Source organism: Bubalus kerabau, chromosome 4 (genome assembly GCF_029407905.1).
Source record: "Bubalus kerabau isolate K-KA32 ecotype Philippines breed swamp buffalo chromosome 4, PCC_UOA_SB_1v2, whole genome shotgun sequence".
NCBI lineage: Eukaryota > Metazoa > Chordata > Mammalia > Artiodactyla > Bovidae > Bubalus > Bubalus kerabau.
In genome coordinates, this window is record NC_073627.1 from 144,133,537 (window position 1) to 144,148,667 (window position 15,131).

General features: G+C 42.7%; 1 protein-coding gene across 20 annotated transcripts in view; it reads right to left on the minus strand.

Annotated features, from left to right (window-relative positions):
• FRMD3 (FERM domain containing 3) overlaps nucleotides 1-15,131 on the minus strand; it is a 396,931-nt gene that overhangs the window by 357,439 nt on the left and 24,361 nt on the right. Inside the window, exon 1 of one of the 20 annotated variants that reach the window (XM_055578891.1) lies at nucleotides 5,358-5,606. The exons of 17 other annotated variants lie outside the window; for them this stretch is intronic. In XM_055578891.1, the coding sequence (XP_055434866.1) occupies nucleotides 5,358-5,504 (147 nt within the window). In that variant the 5' untranslated portion in view covers nucleotides 5,505-5,606. Of the gene's footprint in view, nucleotides 1-5,357; nucleotides 5,607-15,131 lie in introns of those variants that run through there. 2 more of the 20 variants (XM_055578883.1, XM_055578884.1) reach the window with 2 other exon arrangements.

Below are 15,131 nucleotides of genomic sequence, written 5' to 3' on the forward strand. Positions count from 1 at the left end.
ATAGGGCCTGATATTGAGCACATATGTATGTTTGCATGTGACCACCAATTCCTGTTAAAACAGATAAGAAACTTAGGATGCAGTAAACAACTTTCTCTTTTTTAACTAAATTAATTAGAATAGTATTCTGCATTTGGGTGATTTTTTAGCGTTTACAACACGCTTTTATAGATTTCATCTCAACAACCCAACGGAGACTGGCAATTGAGGAATTATTATGCCCATTTCACAGATTAAAAACCGGAGGCCCAGTAATTCACTTGAGGTCTTACACAGTAAGAAAGTGATGGAGTTTGGGCTTAAAGACATTAGATTCCAAGCCAGAGCCTTCACACTATTTAGGATTAAATCCAATATACCTTCACATAATAGTAAGAAAACAGTCAGTATATTTTCATTTCTTACTATGGGCCAGGTATTAAGTACTTGGTATATATTGCATGGGCTTCCCAGGTGGCACTAGCAGTAAAGAATCTGCCTGCCAATGCAGGAGACACAAGAGACGCAGGTTCGATCCCTGGTTGGGAAGATCCCCTGAATACAGAAGTGGCAACCTACTCCAGTATTCTTGCCTGGAGAATCCCATGGACAGAGGAGCCTGGTGGGCTTCAGTCCCTGGGGTCACAGAGTTGGACGCAACTGAAAGCAACTTAGCACTGGCACTATATATTGCATATTTGATTGTTACAACAAGACCATGAGGTTGTACCAGTATTACCCCCACTTTACAGATGAGGAAACTGAAACCAAACTGGTAAAGTGACTTGTCCAAAGTCACCTGGCTAGTCAATGGTTAGAGCCAGGGTTCAAACACAGGCAAGTAGTACTCGGGACCACAAGCTCTCAACCACTTGGCCATACTGCCACTTCAGCAAAAGCAGAGATGCTTGCTGTACACAAGACAGTGTGTAGCTGCACAGAACCCATGGGCTCAGTAAGGGCTGAACTGATATTTAACAACACAAGCTACAAAGGATTATCCAATAATTGTTCTTGTTGCAGAATTTGATCATACAAAGATTGCCTAAAATAATCCAGGGCTCAGCTAACATCTTATTAAATGTTACTGACAGTTTAGTTGTAACAATAATTATTACTCAGTTTGACCTATTCTGAAAGACACTACTGCTTGCTTAGCCACCAGCAGTTCCCCACCCCTTAACACACACACACACACACACACTCCTCCATTGCTTCCATGAAGTCAAAGCCTACCTCTCATTATAGAGAGTGAAGAGTACAGATACCAAATATTCACATTTCTAGACTCTTTTACAGCTAAGTCATGGGTATAGGATTCAATCCTGGGCAATGGGATCTAATGGGAGGACTGATGGGAGCCTCCAGGAATGGTGTTCCTCTATGATAAAAAGAAATGCAAGAGGAAATCCCACCTCTTACATGGTGGATGTGTTAGTACCTGAAGGACATTCACAACCACCTTATAATGAGAACTCTAAGTGACAAAGGAGATGTGCTGAGGAGGCAGAGTAGAAAGATGGAAAGCTCCTGGTCCATGCAGAGCTGCTGAACAACTCTGAAGCTACCCTACCTCTGGACTTCTCATTAGGTGAGATGATAAGTGTCCTTATTACTCAAGCCACTTTAACTCAGCTGGTCTTTTACTTGCAGCCTAGACATCCTAACTTTCAAGTTGGAAGCAGCTGAAGAGAAGACAGGGCTCTGGATTCTAAGTAAAATGACATGGCTTCAATCTACTTACTTGCCAGGTGACTCAAGTGGCCTAATCTCTCTGCACTTCGTTTTCTATACCCATAAAATTGAGAAAATATTCAATAACACAATAAAATGGAGATAACCCAGGACAGGAATGAAAATCACATGAGATAATATGAATATAATCTGTCAATAGCAATGTTTTAGTCAAAGGTAATTGGTCTAGGTAACAGATAAACTATAGACCTTATAAACTGGAGACATCCATTCTAACCCAAATCCCTTATTTAACAAAAGAAGAAACACTGATTCCAAATGTCAAATGACTCACTACATGTCACACTGGTTGGTAACATAACTAAACTATGTATCTCCTTATTCTCAACCCAATGCTGTCATGCTGTCCTCGTGATGACAGGTAATGAGCTACATTAAATACTGGGTCAGTAGCATTCGTTCATTCAGCAAGTGTTTATTGATCACAACTATATGTTAGGTTTGGCTCTAGGAACCTGAAGGACTCCTTGAAGAACAACAACCATAACAAGAGTTCCTACCCTCATGAATTTAACAGCCCAGACACAAATTATGCAATCTACATCTACAAATAATTATTAAGCACCTACTAGGTGCTACACACAGTGCCAAAGTTACTATTCAAATACAAATTTTTATAATTTTCCAGCCAATTCAAATAATAACAAGCATATTTACCAGGACTTGATAAAGAATAAATAATATGAAAAGTCTACAACTTACACAATCAGCATTAAAAATGGCAAGCTCATTAGGAGGAGTGGTGAACACCCTGCCAGCATCTGAAAACGTGGACAGAATGGGGAAGACGACTAGAACTCTACTCTACTTGAAACAGGTGACTGAATCAAAGAAGTGAGAACTAAGCCATGTCCTTCCACAGTCTCCAGACTTGCAGGGTTGGCTTCGTTGGAAAAGACCAGTAGAACAAACTCATTGGAAAAGACTCTGATGCTGGGAAAGATTGAGGGCAGGAGGAGAAAGGGGTAACAGGGGATGAGATGTTTGGATGGCATCACCGAGTCAATGGACATGAGTTTGAGCAAACTCCAGGAGATAGCAAAGGACAGGGAAGCCTGGCGTGCTGCAGTCCATGGGGTTGCAAAGGGTTGGACATGACTTTGCGACTGAACAACAACAATAGGGGACATTCAGCAACTCCTTTCCTTCCCCAGGCCCCTTCTAGGGCCCTAGACTCTCCTTTTGCTCCCTATCCAGTTGGAATTCCTCTTTCACCCCACCTAAACAGTCACATGCAAATGACACACAGGAACAGCATCCTAATCCTATGACGAGACAGAGCAAGTGGCTATCAGGCTGCTGACACTGAGCCGTTACACTGCAAGTTTTCTTTGTCAGTAACCACACAAATCATATACTTTGGAGAAGAATATTTAAAAGCTATTGTTTTGCAAAAAAAAAAAGGCATAACTCACACCTTGCATGAGTTATAGAGGGAAAATTTGTGTAACACTCTATACACTCTCTTAACTTTGTGATTCTCTAGACTAGAGGAAAAAAGCAAGCAATAAACGAAACACAGATGGATTCCCCAGGGAATACTAGTGACTTCAAAAGTTCTTTAAAAAAAAAAATCATTTTGTCTTTGTCCTAAACAAATGGAAAGGTTTTTGTGACCTTATGTTCAGAAGTATAATATAAATTCCCAGGTTGGAAATACTCTAGGCAGGTATAATGTCCAAAATCACCAAAATCATCTTTTGATTCATTTTAATTGATTAAATGATAATCACCATTTGGAGGAAGATGTGCTTACAAATAAAACATTTGATTTTCTCAAGCAATGCCAAAATCAACACTTTGGAACATAGCATTTTAACCTCTTTGGCATGAGTTGGGCCATACAAACTCCAATGTTCTAAACTGTTATTAGATTGGCTACAATCTACTGTTTGCCAGATCACGAGACAGCACATACATGTCATCTGGGGACTATTTATCCATTCTAAGGAAGATTCCATCCCACAAACAGAAAAATAAAACAAAACAGCAGTGTCAACTCCAAATGGGACAGGACAGGGCAGATAGAGCGCGGAGACAGCTCTGGAAAAGTCAACAGCCCCACTCTCTGTGGCTGACCCCTTTATTAACTACATATGCAATACGGGTTAAAGTTCCTGTACACCCACTTTAGAACTTAAGGTAAAATGTGCAAACTCCTTTCTCTCAAATACAAGACAGTACATGCCAAATGTTTCCGTGCAACCCTGTGGCAGCAGAAAAACTGCCTATCCCATTAATCCTTTTATTATTAAGTTTAATAGCAGTACTTGGTTCAAAATGAAATCCAAGATCCTCCAGAAAAGTCAGTGGGAGCCCACTTTAATGGGAGGTCATGGGGCACTACATTCCTGCCATGAAACTTACCCCGTTGTCATCTTACAAGTTAGGAGTCACTGTCCCTGTGTCACAAGCTCCCACAAAAAGAAAGAAAAAAAAAGGGGGGGGGGGGGACCATTCATTCATTCATTCTCAGTTAACACAGCCCAGAGGCAGATTCTTGCCACTGGGAGACGCTGCTCCCATTCATCTCTCAACAGAATGGGTGCCCAGTGTTTTAAAAACAGCTCAGTCTCAGACCTTCAAGACTTGAGTAGGTGAGAAGAGGAAATTCCAGAGATAAGTACGTAAAGATACTTAAAAGTCAAAAGCTAATAGTGCTTAACCCTAACATGACCTTTCCAGGTTGTGTGCCCTGAATCTTGGGAGAGGGCACACACCTGCCTACATATACAAACACTGAGAGTGCACTCACACACACACACACCATTGCATCTCACCGATCTCCTGCAAGCCCAGAGGCACTTAAGTACTGGAGGATGGAGTTGCCATCAAAGCTGCCTTCGCCTACACAACTCTGGCCTTCTCCAACTTGGTCACGAGCCCATGTCACCAATATCCCAAAGGGCGATTTCTCCTGGGACCCAGGCCCTGCAGCATTCCCTCCCTGCTGGCCTAACAGCCCTTTTCCTTTCCCTGAAATACTCAGTTTTCAAAGGATTCCTTTCGAGGTAGCTCCAGTCCGAGCAGCGTGCCCCATCCCTTAAGGCTTGGAGCACGGGGCTGCCTGGCCTCTCTCGCTCCCAGGAAACTTCGCCGCTGCCCCACGCTAAGAAGTAAAGGCCACCGGTAGAGAGGAGGCAGGGAGCTGGAGCTGGTCCCTGGGACTGAAGGCACCTTCGGAGCCCAGGCGCCAAAGAAAGAATGAGTGGATCCATGCTGATGCATGCCTTCTCCACGTGGAAGAAGGAAGACTGGGCGACATGCAGGTACCCCTCTGGGTTCTCAGAACTCATATGTCCCGACAGGTTAGGAAACAGAGGGGTTAGAGTCCCCCAGGAGGCAGATGCCCTGTATCCACTATCCTAAGCGCAGCGAGACGTGAGCGCAGTGTCTAAGCCAGAGGAAGGGGCCCCGGGAATTGATAACGCACGCCCGGTGCCTGTGGGAGACAGTCCCCCCAACCCCATCCCTTAGTAGGGCTCCCAGACTCAGAGCTGAGGAAGAGAAATCTGCCTTTCTAGTAGGCCCCCGGGTGGGTTCCTTGTCTCCACGCGCACGCCCACCCGTAGAGGCCCCCCAGTCCCATGCCCAGCGCGTAGTCCGCTCCCTCGCCCCGGCACCTGGATGTGGCAGGAGATCTCCGAGTCGTCCAGCAGCCGGATGGTGCATTTCATCTCCTGGCTGAGCGATTTGATGCTGGAGCTCCGAAAGTGGATCATTTTCATGGTCCTCCTGCCTCTCGGCACACAGTAGCAGGAGGCGAACATGCACCGCGGCCCGGGGAAGCGAGCGGGAGGCTCGGGGCCGGGGCGGCGCTCGCCCGCGCGGACACACACACACTGCCCTGGACACCCGGGCGCGGCTCAGCCCCCGGACAGCAGCGACAACCGGCGCCTGCAGCCACACATGCCGAGCGGCCAGGGCGCGGCAGGCGGGTCCCTCCCTCTCCACGGTCCCCTCCCTCCGCTCCCTCGCCTCCGCCTCGCCCGCTCCTTTCCCCGCCTCCGCCCCTTTCGAGCGCTCCTGCACCTCCCTCCGCTCGGGCTCGCTGGCCGAAGATGCCCGGAGCCCGTGACCCCAGGCGGGCGCGCTAAGCACTCACTCCCACGCGTGAGGAGCCGCGGCAGGAGGAGGAGGAGAGCGGGATGGCGCTGGTGGCCGGGACGCCCCGGCAGTGGCCTGCTCCGCTGCCGCCGCCGCCGCCTCTGCGTCAGGCTGGGCCCGGCAGCCTCCTCCCTCTCCGGCCGCGATCGCTCTGGCTCCTGAGCGAGCTCGTCCCTGCCCCGGCTCCCCCACGCGCCCGACAGCGCCAAGCTCTGCTTGGCCCCAGCGACTTGGCGGCAGGCAAGGGGGCGTGGAGGGCGATCCTGACCTACACCCGCAGGGAGGATTCCACCTCGGGAGAGGATTATTGGACCTCAGGAACACCGAGAGTAGCCTGAGGCCCTTGCCTGGCTACAACAGCAATAAGGCTAGTAGACACAGTCGCTGGTACTCGTGAGGATTTTTGTAAGCCTTTGTTTAATATTAACTGAGAGTCAGTCTCCTCTAAGAAACTCAGAACCTCCCTTAATCAGTTTCTCGTTTATGTCTCCCAACACCTGGCTAAGATCTTTGGTAGCAGCACTTTGGGCTTCCCTGGTGGCACAGCTGATAAAGAAATCCACCTGCAATGCAGGAGACCCTGGTTCGATTCCTGGGTTGAGAAGATCCCCTGGAGAAGGGATAGGCTACCTGCTCCAGTATTCTCGGACTTCCCTGGTGGCTCAGATGGTAATCCACCTGCACTGTGGAGACCTGGGTTCGATCCCTGGGTTGGGAAGATCCCCTGGAGGAGGGCATGGTAACCCACTCCAGTTTTCCTGCCTGGAGAATTCCACAATCAGAGGCTCCTGGCAGCTACAGCCCATGGTGTGGCAAGGAGTTGGATACCACTAAGCACAGCATAGCACACAGCAGTACTTCCTCAGGGAGAAGGTCTTTATCCTGGCCTTTCCCCCTTAGAGATTTCCTTCTGCTCCCCAGGAATGGATTCTATTGCCTAAGAATGGAGGTGTGACCCGTCCAGTTTTAGGCCAGTCTCTGCACTTGGGACCCTGAGATTCCACCTCCAGGATGTTGGGGATGAGAGTCTCCTGCCCCTCTGTCTTTCCTAGGGTGGCTCAAGCCCCTGTGTGATGTGCCTATAGATCCAAGGGGCAGCTGTGGAGGCAGGTGGACTGAGACTGGACGTGGAGACCAAGCCATCAGGCAGTGGGAAAAGAGGGAGATTCTCTCCCTGCTGCCCTTTTCTGAGCTCAATAGGTCATTATTAAGGGGTATTTGTTACAGGAATGGCTCATTGCCCAACTGTCAGCTCTTGCTTCAGAGGCCCCCCATCCAAAGATATGCCCTGTCTTTGGGTGGGGAGGGATGGTCTAGTCATTTCTCCTAAACTTGATATACTCTGACGGACCATATATACTCTCAGACACCCCCTTGGAGTTGGCTGAGGCTTGCCTGAGGTCTGCACTGCAGTCGAATTCCTCCTTCTACCCCCTCCTGCTTCCTCCCTGTGTTGATAGCTAGTATAAATACCCTGATGTGAAGAGCTGACTCATTGGAAAAGACCCTGATGCTGGGAAAGATTGAGGGCAAAAGGAGAAGGGGACAACAGAGGTTGAGATGGTTGGATGGCATCATCGAATCAATGGACATAAGTCTGAGTAAACTCTGGAAGACAGTTAATAAGTCTGGCATGCTGCTGTCCATGGGGTCACAAAAAGTCAGACATGACTGAACAACTAATAAATACCCAACAGGCCAAATTCAGTCTCAGCATTTGCTTCTGGAAACGCCAAACTGTTAAGATAGGAGTAGAGTATATTTTATTTAACAGTTGATAGCTTGATTATTGCTTGTTACCATTTAGTAATGTGGTAAGACCTCCATGTGTAGTCTTTCCTGGGCTGAGGAATGTTAGGGCAGGACCTGAAGGGAAGGTCAGTGTGGAGAGACTGGGATTGCAGTCTTGGCCCAGCTGGGAATCCAACTGGCCAACCCTAGGAATCCTGGGAAAGTCTCTGTATTTCTTCTCTCAACTTCAAAGGTGAGCACATCTCACAGGTGGCTGAGAAACTGGGATGAAGCAAGGCGAGACAAGTCTGTACTCTGTAAAGCTCCATGTGCATATGAGATGGAAGTGATGAGAGTGTTCCAATCCCATATGAAAAGTACACCTGGGGTTGAATCGTCTCTCCCAACCCAAAAAGCAGTTCTAAGATAGCCTATTGATCAAAGAAAAGTCACCATGCCAGACAACCCAAACTTTTCTTTTAAAGCTATATACTTGTCCCTCATTATTGTAGCAACCTTTTATCTCTGAAAGAGTCATGGCTCAATACCCTAAAACTCAATACCCCAAAATTTGAAATTCCTCAAATTTAAGGAAGCAGAAGAAAGACAAGAAGAAAAAGGACAGAACCAAGGTCACCCAATGTGGAATTGCAAGCAACAGTCTCGGAAGAAATGAGGAGAATCTGAGATTGGCTATCTGGCCTGGTTTGGAAGGCTGAGATTCAACAACTTTAATGTACAATTTGGAAGCCCTTGGAATACATGGGAAACGGCTGGGGAAATTACCATATATGGTCACCTGGAGTGAAATATCACTGAAGAGAAGGCTTTTAGAAACTGAGTGGCCATGGCCAAAAAATAACATGAAGAAAAAGATGTATTCAAAGAATGAACTCAAGGATAAGCTTAAAACTGGACCACTTAAAGAAAAACAATGACACACTCAGAGTCCTAAATTCTCAGTTCACAGCCTTTTAACAACCTGTATTCTTTCAATGACAGAGCTAAAAGTATTCTTTATCAGTTGAATCACTAAAAAGCAGACTCAAAATCTTTTCTACAAGTTGCCAAATGATAAAGTCAATTGAGTTACCAGCCTCACCAGATTTCATGTGGGAGAGATAGTTACCATCAGGAAAGAGTGGGAATCTGGGTGTAGAAATAAAACCATAGAGGAGGATTTGGATAATTTCTAGAAAATCAAGTCCCGAAGCCCCTCTTGAGAGCAGAACCAAAGCCTATTCCCTTATATTAATCAGGCTGTTCCTGCCTTGGTTGAAGACCCTATTCTGATCTCACCTGGGGCAGTTACCTTGGAAAGGGCAGTCAATCTCCTTGCCACACTTCATCCACCAACTCTGACTACTCTCACTCTTAATACTGGAGTCAGATCCAGACACCCACAGAAAGCCAATTACAAAGTCAACCCCAGGGAGAGAAAGAATTGCAAGGTCTTGCTAATTTAAACTGAAAAGTATATATATAAATAAACCTAAATCTGTTGATTTGAGTGCACTTCCCAGTGACTCTGGTTTCAATGTACCTTCTAAATAAATTGATTGACTTCTGGTCTCAGCTAAATGAAAATAAGAAGGAAATTCCCTGATATTTGTAAAGGAAAAAAGTCCAAAGAATCAAGGAGAAGGAAACACTGAAGTAAATGTTCATATATAGACAGCTCGTCTCTTGTAATGATGAACCTGAGGGGGGCCTCACCACGGCTTCTGGAGAATTGTTGGTGAAGGAAGCACCACCATCTTTGAAAAGTACCACAGTGGCTCTTCTCTGGGACCAGAGGTGCTATGAAAAACCCTGCAGTTCAAAGGAGCTTCCTGATTTCAATGGAGATAGTGGGAACCTGGATTAGCAGAGGACAAATAGTGATACTTAACTTTCAGTGCCTGGGAGGGCATGGGGACACTCATGAGTAGTGGGACCCAAATCGCTTCAGAGTAATATGACCCACAGGAATTTGCTGATCACTAGACATCCAACTAAAGTCCTTGATCTGTAGAACAGACAAAATTTCTAGGTCTGACCAATAAAAAACAGACTAAACTCCTCTACAAAAATTTCCAAGTCTGAACCCATCCCTACAGACAACCAGAGACGGAAAGATGAACTAACCTGAGGAGTAAGAAATTGGCCACAGCATAGAAGAACTGGCAAGGTCCAATTCTAAATAAAGAAGTGGCAGTGGGAGAGATTGTAAAACCTCATGCTCAGTGGTAGTAACTGCAGTTCCTTATCAAAAACTTCCCAGGATTTCCTCACAGTTCAGTGGTTAAGAATCTGCCTGCCAATGCAGGGGGACACAGGTTTGATCCCTGATCTGGGGAGATCCCACATGCTGCAAAGCAACTAAGACCCATGTGCCACGACTACTGAGCCTGTACTCTAGAGCCCACAAGCCAAAACTGCTGAGCCCATGTGCTGCCACTACTGAAACCTGCATGCCCTAGAACCCATGCTCAGCAACAAGAGAAGCCACCGCAATGGGAAGCCCGTGCACCATAACGAAGAGTAGCCCCTGCTGGCCACAACTAGAGAAAGGCAGCAATGAAGACCCATCACAGCCCATAATAAATAGATAAATTTTTTTAATGCAAACCTTAAACTCTTAAGGGACTTCCAAAGATTAAAAAAAAAACAATTCCCAGCCCATGCATCATGCCCTTTGATGAGCCACTGGAAAACAGGTGGCCTGGCCACAAAAGAGTGATTGACAGTTGTGGAGAAAAGAGAATCCTCTCACACTATTGGTGGGAATGTAAATGGATACAGCCACTCCAGAGAATATAGAGATTCCTTTAAAAACTAGGAATAAAACTATTATGTGAGCCAACAGTCCCACTAGTGGCCATATACCCTGAGGAAACCATAATTGAAAAAGACACATGTACCCCACTGTTCATTGCAGCACTATTTACAATAGCTAGGACATGGATGCAACCTACATGTCTATCAACAGATGAATGGATAAGGAAGTTGTGGTATATATATACAATGGAATATTACTCAGCTATAAAAAGTAATGCATTTGAGTCAGTCCTAATGAGGTAGATGAACCTAGAGCCTATTATACAGAGTGATGTAAGTCAGAAAGAGAAAAACAAATATTGTATATTAACACACACATATATATATGGAATCTAGAAGGATGGTGCTGATGAACCTATTTGCAGAGCAGCAATGGAGACACAGACACAGAGAACAGACTTGTGGTATACACACAGGGGAAGGAGAGGGTAGAACAAATTGAGAGGCCATATGTAAAAGAGATAGCCAGTGGGAATTTGCTATATGACTCAGGGAGCTCAAATCTGGTGCTGTGTGACAACCTAAAGGGGTAGGATGGGGTGGGAGGTGGGAGGGAGGTTTAAGAGGGAGGGGACATATGTATACCTATGGCTGATTCATGTTGATGTATGGCAGAAACCAGCACAATACTGTAAAGCAACTGTCCTCTAATTTCATGTCAATGTATGGCAAAACCAATACAATACTGTAAAGTTAAAAAAATAAATAAATAAATAAATCTGAGATTAAAAAAATATTTTAAAACTGATGGTTGTAAATATTGTGCATTGAGTTTTAAAAATGATTTTAAAGTATTTTCATGACCATTAAACTTGATGATTGAAAAGTAAATGTTTAGGTATAAATCTAACAAAATATATACACATTCTATATAAAAACACTAATGAAAAATCAAAGAACTAAATAATTGGAGAGATACTCCATGTCTGTGAGTGGGAAGACTCAACATTGTTAAGATGTCAAGTCTTCTCATCCTCATCTATAGAGTCAATGCAATTCAAATCAAATTCCAGCAGTTATTTTGTAGATATTGACAAACTTTTGCTAAATTTTATATGGCAAAGCAAAAGCCCCAAAATAGCCAACACAATACTGAAGAAAAACAAAGTTGGAAGACTAATACTACCTGACTTTAAAACAGTGGAAAGCTATAATGATCAGGACAACATGGTACTGGTGAAAGAATAGACAAATAAATTAATGGAATGGAATAGAGAGCCCAGAAATAGACCCACACAAATAGAGTAAACCGATCTCTTATGAAAAAGCAAAGTCAATCCAGTGGAAAAATAATAGTCATTGGGGTTTTTCTTTTTCACTACCCTTTCTGTGTGCTGGAACAACCTGATATCCATATGCAAGAAAATAATAATAATCATCTAGATACTATTCATAAAATTAACTCAAGTGGGTCATAAGGCCAAATGTAAAATATAAAACTTCTAGAAGATAATATAGGAAAAATATCAAGGTAATTTTGAGTTCAGTGATGACTTTTAGATACAACACCAAAAGCATAAGTTGGACTTGATTAAAATTTAAAATTTTGCTCTGCAAAAGACACTGTTAAGAGAATGAGAAGACAAACTACAAACTGAAAGAAAATATTTGCACAACACATATCAGACAAAGGATATGTATCTAAAATATACAACTCTTACAATTCAAAATAATAAATAATCCAATTTTAAAATAGGCAGAAGATCTTTACAGACACTTCACCAAAGAAGGCAAATAAACATATGAAAAGATTCTCAACATCAAACTTCATATGACAATTGCAAAATTAACTATATTAAGATACTACTACACATCTATTCGGAGAAGGCAATGGCACCCCACTCCAGTACTCTTGCCTGGAAAATCCCATGGACGGAGGAGCCTGGTGGGCTGCAGTCCATGGGATCGCAAAGAGTCGGATACGACTGAGTGACTTCACTTTCACTTTTCACTTCCATGCACTGGAGAAGGAAATGGCAACCCACTCCAGTGTTCTTGTCTGGAGAATCCCAGGGACAGGGGAGCCTGGTGGGCTGCCATCTATGGGGTCACACAAAGTTGGACATGACTGAGGTGACTTAGCAGCAGCAGCAGCACACATCTATTAGATAGCTAAAATTTAAAACACTGACAATACCAAATGCTGACAAGAATATGGAGCAGGAAGAACTCCCATTCACTGCTGGCGGGAATGTAAAATGGTACAACCACTTTGGAATACAGTTTGTTAGTTTATAAAGCTAAACACAGGCTTACCCTACAATTCAGCAGTTGTGCTCCTAGGTACTAACCCAAATGAGAAGAAAATTATGTCCACACACACACACACACACACAAAAACCTGCACACAAATGCTTATAGCAGCTTTTTTTTATTGATAATTGCCAAAAATTGGAAATATCTAAAATGTCCTTCAATAGGTGGATAAGTTGTCGTACATTCAGACAATGGAATACTATTCAGCAATAAAAATAAAATTTCAAAATTGAGCAATCAAGCCACAAAAAGACATGAAGGAACCCCAAACTTTTGGTTGGCCAAAAAGTTCCTTTGGGTTTTCCATAAGATGTTATGGAGAAACCCGAGCAAACTTACTGGCCAACCCAGGACATATTGCTAAGTGAAAGAAGCCAGTCTGAAAAGGCTACATACTGTATGATTCCAACTGTGTGACATTCTGGGAAAGGCCAAGATGACAATAATAGGGGAAAGCAGGGGTGGGAGGGAGGAGGTAGGATATGCAGGAACCCTTTGTACTTACTGCACAGTTTTTCTATAAACATAAAAGTGCTCTTAAAAAAATTAAGAGTACTTAAAAATAGATCAATTTTCACCATGTGAGGGCACAGGGAAAATGCAGCCATCTGCAAGAGGAAGCGAGCTTTCACCAGGAAACCAACTGGCCACCACCTAATTTTGGATTTCCCAGCCTCCAGACTGTGAGAAAACTAATTTCCATGGTTTAAGCCCACAACAACAAAAACTTGCCACTGAAAATATTTTGAACACCATTTATGTGGCTCCTTCTATTAAATTCTTGCATTTAGTAAATCGTAATTGAGGACATATAATTCCATGCATTACTGACGTCGCAGGAGATCACCCAGCAGTGGCGTCACCGCATAGCACCTGCCTGTGCCTTTGATTGCCTGTCAGATCATCATATTCATCTGGTGGTTAATTTAACTAATTTGGTTTTGATCAGTAAGATGCTTTGCCTTTCAAATGAATATAAAATATTTAGTGCTATTGTTAAGTTAATTTTCGTAATTTTTTAATTAACATAATACTTTTGGTTTTTCATTGTTGATAATATTTGCTATTAAATTATTGATTTTCATTAATTCTTTCCACTGTTGCTTCTTGCTTTTAATTTTTTATTTGCTTTGGAAATTTGCATTAGCCAAATTCAGGTATTGCTGGAATTTCTTTGTATTTCTAAAAACAGAAGAAGTGTACACCCATGGCTGATTCATGTTGATGTATGGCAAAAAACACCACAATCTTGTAAAGTAATTAGCCTCCAATTAAAATAAATATTTTTTTTAAAAAAACAGAAGAAACATAATTTAATGAAGTCTACTCATTAAATGTATCTTTGCAATTTCAGGAGATTTTTCAATATATGTTATGCTATATGAAGGCAGTAATATTTATATTTTGTGCATTTGTCAGAATTTTTTCTCTTTATTAAGTGAAAATTAAAGTTTCAATTTTTCACTTTATTTTTTGCACACTCCATTTCTTTGAATTTTTGATGTTATTTCTTATTGTGGTAAAATACAGATAACATAAAATCCACCATCATAACCATTTAAAGGGTACAGTTCAGTAGTATTTCATAATGGTGAGCAAATATTACCACTATCCATCTCCAGAACACTTTTCATCTGGGAATTTTATGCAATTAAACAATACTCCCTATTCATCTTACCCTTCCCCCAGCTCCTAGCACTCACCACTCTATGATTTTGACAACTCAATGTACTTTGTAAGTGGAATAATACAGTATTTATCTTTTGTGACTGGCTTATTTCACTCAGAATATTGTCCTTAAGGTTCATCCATGTTGTAGCATATTACAGAATTTAATTTGTGTTTAAGGCTGAATATCATTAAATTATATATATACCACATTTTGCTTATCCATTCACCCACTGATAGACACTTGAATTGCATCCATGTTTTAGCTACTATGAATAGTACTGCTATGAACATAAGTATATAAATATCTCTTTGAGACCCTACTTTCAATTCTTCTGGGTATATATCCAGGATAGCTTAATCACATGATAGTTTTAATTTTAATTTTTTGAGGAACCACTATATTCTTTTCCACAATGGCTGTACCATTTTATATTCCCACCCACAATGCACAAGTGTTCCAATATCACCACATTCTCTCCAATACTTGCTATTTTCTATTTTTTTTGATAGTAGTTATCCAAATGGGTATAAACATTGTTGTTTTGATTTATATTTACCTAAATGATTAGTGATGCTGAACATCTTTTCATGTGCTTATTGGTCACTTTTTTTTTTTTCTTTTTTTTTAATTTTATTTTATTTTTAAACTTTACATAATTGTATTAGTCACTTTGGATAAATGTCTATCAAGTCTTATGGCCATTTTTAAATTGGGTTGTTTTGTATTCTGTAGTATTTCTCTATATATATATATATTTTTTTTTTTTGGTGGGGTGGGGGCTCCAAAATCACTGCAGATGGTGACTGCAGCC